Source organism: Euprymna scolopes, chromosome 17 (genome assembly GCF_053919585.1).
Source record: "Euprymna scolopes isolate OS-2025 chromosome 17, ASM5391958v1, whole genome shotgun sequence".
Lineage (NCBI taxonomy): Eukaryota > Metazoa > Mollusca > Cephalopoda > Sepiida > Sepiolidae > Euprymna > Euprymna scolopes.
Window position 1 is genome coordinate 36072728 of NC_136498.1, and position 7500 is coordinate 36080227.

Genomic DNA, 7500 nt, shown 5'->3' on the forward strand with positions numbered 1-7500 from the left:
TAATTAAATATTCCGGTTTCATCCAGCCCGTTTTAAAGTAAAATAGACTTTATTACGTATACCCTATTACACTTGCAACATATTTTTTCTTGCAACCGAATATAAACTATTATTATGAATGGAATATTTCGCCTTTTACTTTTTACCATATTTTCATCAAGCAAGTCTTCAAATTTAGTAGCTCTGTTTTTGATGTATATCACTAAAAAACATCAGTTTATTTAAAGATAATCACAAATAATATTGTGGCCAGTAGAGTGTCTTAGGAGAGCGCCGATGACGTCAGATGTCGATAATGAAGAAGACGAAATAATAACAATTGATTATATATCATCGGAAGAGATTTTTATGTTCGGAATACTAAATTTTGTATAATTGTTTTTATTCATTAGTAAAAATTCCTCGTGTATCATGACTAAGCTCCTAATTCATGTTTCATTTTCATCAGTAAGCGTTGATTCAAATGCAGGAATACATACATCAATAACTTAACACACGTGCTACTGCTTTCACTAAAATATAAGAGGATTTAAATATAGGTTCTAATAATTGATGACTCCTGTAACGTGTGTAGTATAATTCTAATTTATTTTATTTATTTTCTATCAGATCGATATATGAATGTTTCTAACCAAAATAGAGTGAGTCGGTGATAAATCATAATAAGTTTACGTGAAATACTAATTATTTAAAAAAAAAAACTCGTCGATGAATCAAAAAATCCATGATAAATTTATGTCTGTAACATCATCAAATGCCGTAAAAGTTACATGTACAATTAACGATTTTTTCATTCAATTCTTTACCACATAAATTTCATTTTTTTCTGCTATAATTCCATGAGTGATTCGATAATACAACTGTATTTTTATTTAGATAATATGTTCTGCATATTTATTTTCTTTTGTATATTTTCTAATTTTTATTCCTTTAGTAAAAAAAAACAAAAAAAAACTATTAAATAGAGATTCCTCATGAAACGTTACGTCAAGAAAATTGCACACCGTTTACCTAATGCACTCCCGAAGTAATTTCACCATAAATAATTGTAAAATATTTAGATGTAATAACAATATAGTTGCAGATATAATTATTAATAATGAATAAACAATATTTGTCGTTATGATGAAAATAATATTCAAAAAACATTTTAATGTTTTTTTTAGGTCTTGATTAATTGCAATTATTCAACTGCACCTATTTAAAAAAAAGAGGTAAGTTGATTTTTATATAATCATTGTTTATATTAGAATTTCCTGTTCAAAAAACATCAAATGAGATTATTTCTTCCAAAATGTGAACACCGTCATGAGAAATATAAATATTTCACTTTTTTGTATTGATCAATGTTAAATCTCATTAAAAAAAACAGTACGTCTTATTATTTTTATATTAAATTCCCTACTAGAAATTATTTAATGAAAAAGTTTACTTGGAAACACATTCGTGCTTAACTGTTTTTTTTTTTCTAATTAAACAAAATATAAATAATGATATATCACAAGCTTATATGTTTTAAACATACTCACATTACGTGTGTTGGTGATTGTGAAATCTCGAACGGTGATACTTGGATGAGACTTTATTTCAGCGGTTGTCTCCACAATGAAGGGCCCATAATGTTCCCCGCACGTATTTAGTGTCCAATACACTTCACAACTCTGAAGTAATAATAAAGAAAACAGAAACATATTAATAAAAAGTTAATATATTCAAGTATATATCAATTAGAAAGTTTGAAAGAAATGTATTTTGCATATGTATCTATGCTACAACGAGTATATTTGCATCAGCAATTACACAATTATATATATTATTACATTTGAAAACCGATCAAAGATTTCCCCAAATCTAAGTACCCGGTATATCAAATCTCTGGTCTGTAGACTTTAAATTGCCAGTTATTGCATAGGGAAATGTACACAGACACACACAGTCACGTTCACTTTTATGTTTTTTTTAATTTTTCTTTCGTTGCACTTATAAGACATACATACTGTTGCCATATCTGCTAATAAGCCTATCCTGCCTTGACAGAGTACAAAATAGACTTCGAGGCTTAGTGGGGGATGCCCTTTTCTCTACCCTGCATCCTCTCTCCCACAGAAGAGACGTTGCGAGCCTATCCTTGTTTTATCATTATTTCCGTGGCAGGTGCTCGTCTGAACTCCAATCTCTGGTCCCCCCCTCGCCAATCTTTCACGAAAAACACCCGTCTAGCTGAATCCACTGTGAAAAATTTCCCCCACTTTTTATCTGTGCCTAAATCAAAACGTGGATTCCATGAACAAAACGTCTTTCTTAAAACTGCACGCCTGTGGAACTCTGTTCCGTCTGCCTGCTTCCCACCTGACCACAACTTGGATGTCTTCAAGTCCAACGTTAATAAATTCCTAATGAACCGCCCCCTTAAGTAAACACTTCATCAAATCTCCGCACTAACGTAATGTACTTGCAATAACCCTTATCCCTGAGTGGCTTCCGGGCCTTGATAAGTGGTGATCACTGTGTAAAAAGAAAAACTACTTAGGAATGCTGCTCACGAAAAATCCTCAAACTATAAGCACTTTGACTTTGCAGCTGTTATCGAGGTGTATAAAAATGGGTGAAACAAATAGCTAAGCACATACCTGTACACAAATTCATAAGTTACCTGCAAGTTTGTTTTCTTATATACTAGCATTTCAGCGCGGCGTTTCCCGGGTATTTGGAGGTGTATGTTGAGCAAAAAAAAAAGTAGGAAGGCAGGCTCGAACCCGTACCGCGAAGGAGGAAAAGAATGGGGAAAAACCTGACGTCTTTGCTGTTACGAACACCGCAAAACCGGAAGTGACGTAGGTTTAAACTAAGGCTAGACAATCGAAAGGAGAGGAGGACTTGAAAAAATATCGGCGAAAATCGACCCCCCACCGTAGAAAAGTGATCAGTGGAAGGTGGCAATATTTTTCGATATTTGCCGTAAAAATGGTCGAACTTCAAAACGATACGAATGTTGTAAAAACCCGTGGCTTCTGTCGAAGGTTTTAGGCATACGTGTAAACATACATACATACATTTATATATTGGTAACTAAAAGTGAACGTGTCTGAGTGTATGTCTGTCTGTCTGTCTGTCTGTGTACATTTTTCATCGCAATAACTCTGTTAATTTTCAGTCTACAGACACGAAATTTGATATACAGTGTACTGAGATTTGGGAAAATCTATCTGATCGGATTTCGGCCAGGAATTTGGCTTTTAAAATGTCAAAGTTCAACGATTTGACCTTGTAGAACTCTACCAAACTCCTCCTGCTATAATTGTGGGTCTAAACACTGGAAATTTTAGATATAGATTTCTTGGACATGGATCTAAATTAATAACTCAATTGAAGCCCAAAACAATAAATTGTAAAGGGGTCATAATAGGCGTTAAAGTTAAAAAAAAAAATGACTTCGGCGGTCTCTTCTAAATTACTCAGACAATGTCTGATCTAAATATTTGAAATTTTACATAAAGGGTATTCAGAGATACGGCAAGCTTTTTCATCAGTTTGGGTCGAACATTTTTAGTTACCAATATATAAATGTATGTGTGTATGTCTCTTTGCATGTATGCCTTAAACTTTCAATAGAGCCAACAGATTTTACCAAGAACACTATCGTTTTAAAGTTCGACCTTTCATATAACAAATATCGAAAAATTGGCTAAAACATGAATATCTTTCCCTTCAACTAGGCACTTTTCTACTTTTGTCGCCGATATTTTGGAAAGTTATCCTCTCCTTTAGATTGTCGAGCCTTAATTTTAAAAAAAGTCGCTTCCCGTTTGGCTGTGGTCATAACAGCATAAATGTTAGGTTTTATTCGGTTCTTTTCCTCCTTTGCAGTAAGGGTTCGAGCCTGCCTGCCTACTAACGCACTTTTTTTTTTACTTTTTTTCTTTTGTCCAATAGACTCATCCAAACACCCGGGCAACGCTGGACTGATTTGCTGGTTACTAATAAAATAACGAATTGAAAAATAACTAAATATATACAAACACAAAAAAAAAAAAATTATTAAAAATAATAATTATTTAATAAGTTAAGCAAATATTTTAATAAAACTAACGATAATACTTTAGAAACTACACGCATGCATACGTATATATATATATATATATATATATATATATATATATGTATATATATATGTATATATATATATATATATATATATATATATATATATATATATATGAGTAAATAATGAAATAAAAATTATAAAGATAGGTTTATAAATAAACTATACTGCCGAAAAAAATTAGATTTATTTAAGAATGATTATATGTATAGCAAGAAAAAATAATAAATCAACAAAATAATATATGGATTGGGACCAATAATAAAATACTAAATTATGGAAGTTATATATATATATATATATATATATATATATATATATATATATATATATATAGTCATCCACATACAGTACTGTTTCGCTGTTTCACAGCTCATCAGTGCGGCTAGACAGGCAACTACAACGGTGTCTTGTCTAAAGAATAAAATATTATCTTTTTTATTCTTTAAAAGTCTCTCGTGTATGTTTTGATTGTTTTACACACAGGCACACATTGCACTAACGCTTGCGCAAGTAAACACTGAATTATCAAAAATATTGGTCTTTTTCTGCCATTCACTTGTGAACTATGTCTAATAAGCTTTATTACGGAAAACACCCAACAATTTTCCGCGGGCTGTTTTTACTTTGAAAACTTTTGTACAATTAAATATGAACTCTTGTAAAACACACACACACATACATATATATGTGTGTATGTACGTATGTATGTATGTATGTATGACCTTCCAAAGGGCGAATGAACTCTTTTCTGGGTCAACGGCCAACTAGCACCGTGTATATTTGTGTTTGTGTATATGTGTATTGGGGTGGAGAGGGCTCCCGTAAGCCGTGGTGAAGGCAACCTTTCTAGGAGAAGCAAATCTCTGATTTAAAAAACCATAAAGCGGAAGACCAGTACCCGCATTAAGCTAGTCTGCAGTTTAATTTGTTGCTGGCTATCTTGCTCTTGCTTGTTGCTGGATCTCAACATTTTAAACCGAGATAGAGACTTAGCTGTCGTACAAAGCTAAGACTCTGTAACATCATATTTGTATAGATACTCCCTCAGGCATTTGGGCTCATGAATTTTAAATGTCTGAGGGAGTGGCACTCGTCTGACAAGACGTTGCAATCATCATGTATGTATGTATGTATGTATGTATGTATGCATGTATGTATGTATAGCGTGTAGGCTTGAAATGCTGGAAGTATGAAATAATTGATCTCAATGACCGTCTTCAGTATCATGCCTACTTGAGCTTGTGAATTCACCAGTAGGACTAAAAAAAAAAAGTAATTTTGGGCTCATAGACATTAAGTGTCTGAGGGAGTGGCACTCGTCTGACAAGACGTTGCAATCATCATCATCATAGCGAGATATATATTTGATTCCTTAGTATATGTAAGGATATGTATAGAAAGAGAGTAAGAGGAACATTAATAAATAACATACATATGATAATATGCAAGAGAGCATTTAGCCAACTTGAAGTAATATACGGCATAGAAATAAAACATAAAAATGAATGGAAGATAAAGCGATAAAATACAAATACGACAATATAAAATAATGGCGGCCCCTTTGATAATAATGGATAAATTTGTAAAGCCGCACAAGAAAACCAGTAAATAGTTTTGCAATCGGTCGAGGCACTTAACTAATCAAACAATGCCGCCATGAATGAAAATGCTACTTGAAACGTGACAGACCAACAAAATCCAATTTTTCAGGCTGATATGGTTATGAGTTGGAGTGCTTAGAATATCTTTTCAGTTTCTAACAAATTGCCATAAAATTGTTCCTATTCAATCTCTTAGTTGCGTTATGGTACATGTTCAAAAGCTAGTGGCGATGTATTCTTCTAGATTACTGTTGCGATTCTGTTTCTGCTCTCTCATTAATTTTAAGTGTTCGGCTGAGCTCCAATCTACCGTCCTACTCTACAAGTTTAACAATACATTTTTCTTAATCACGATGTCTGCATAAATTTAAGAAATAATCCATAAGCAAGTTTCATTCGGATAACAAATCTATGTGCAAAACAATAACGAGAGACTGCGTCCCACTTCATTATAGCATAGTTCTTTTATGGTCTGATATAACCACGATCTTGTTAAACTATCTTCTTTAATAATCAATTTCTACCCAATTTTCATCATTAACGAGCATCACAGTTCTTTTTTGCCGGAAACATCACCTTCATTAAGCCTTATGTTTTAGTGCGCTTTGCTAATTGTTCATTCTAATATACAAACATACACATAATGTGACGGACTAAGAGACCGACCGATTGACCTACATCCGGACATACCTATTATAAAATGCGCGAATGCAGTTAAAAAAAAAAAAGAATGCGTAATTCAAACATTACTGACGTTCCGGAAATACTAAGAATTCAATAACAAATCAAATAATTGTTCTTCTAGAGAACTGAAACATTCTCTGAATAGAATGATGGAATGTGCCGAAAGTCTGTGAGATATCAACGATTTAATTAGATAAGAGGATTGCAGCATGCTGATGGGACCGTTTCCGCCCATATGCAATCAGTTCGATTTGCATCGTCTCTTACTGTCCGGAAAAAAAACACGCAGAGAACACCAAAAAAGACAACTGTAGGACCACGCGTCATATTATTTAACGATCCCATAATAACATCCAACTAAAACCTTATTTACAGTTAACCAACAGGGAACAAACTCTAATATGGTTTTGTACAATTTATTTTATTTTCCTGTTGTATTATTTTTATCTCTTCTTCTTCTTCTTCTTCTTCTTCTTCTTATTATTATTATTATTATTATTATTATTATTATTATTATTGTTATTATTATTATCTTGTCTTTGATTTGTGACCTTTTCATGCTATTCATAGATGTTTCTCTGCATACGAAGCATCGCCTTGTTTGATTTAATGCCAACTATCTCAGGAAAAGACCGCCAATTGTTTGCTAAAAGCCACCTTCCTTGCTTACTAAGTGGCCGATTGTAAAACAGCTGCTATTCGCTTCTTGCAAAGAAAATAGGCCGTGCAGCGATTATATCCGACGTTTCAATCAAACGAAACACTTGCAAATATATTCAGAAAACTAAGAACATTTTTATATAGTCTATATATGCATAATAAAATAAAGCAGGAATATATCCCACATCCAATACTACTACTACTACTACTACTACTACTACTAATAATAATAATAATAATAATAATAATAATAATAATAATCTACGTGATCTTGAGATGCGTCTGTGCTGCATGACTAATATCAATGTTTTTCTTTGCAAAATACGGGTTGATGAAGATGTATAGACTTATTGAGATTTTTAGGTCTGTCAAAAAAAGATTCGTCTACGTAATTAGTTAATTTAGCAATTAAAATCTCAATGCAAATATGAGCGTGAATGCCAACCCGAA

At 32.6% G+C, this 7500-nt stretch overlaps 1 protein-coding gene across 12 annotated transcripts in view; it reads right to left on the reverse strand.

Moving 5' to 3' along the window:
- LOC145296730 (receptor-type tyrosine-protein phosphatase T-like) overlaps positions 1–7500 on the reverse strand; it is a 934355-nt gene that overhangs the window by 25666 nt on the left and 901189 nt on the right. For all 12 annotated transcript variants that reach the window (XM_080142749.1, XM_080142743.1, XM_080142746.1 and 9 more), the window contains one exon: positions 1530–1661. In XM_080142749.1, coding sequence (XP_079998875.1) covers positions 1530–1661 — 132 coding nt within the window. The remainder of the gene's footprint in view (positions 1–1529; positions 1662–7500) is intronic.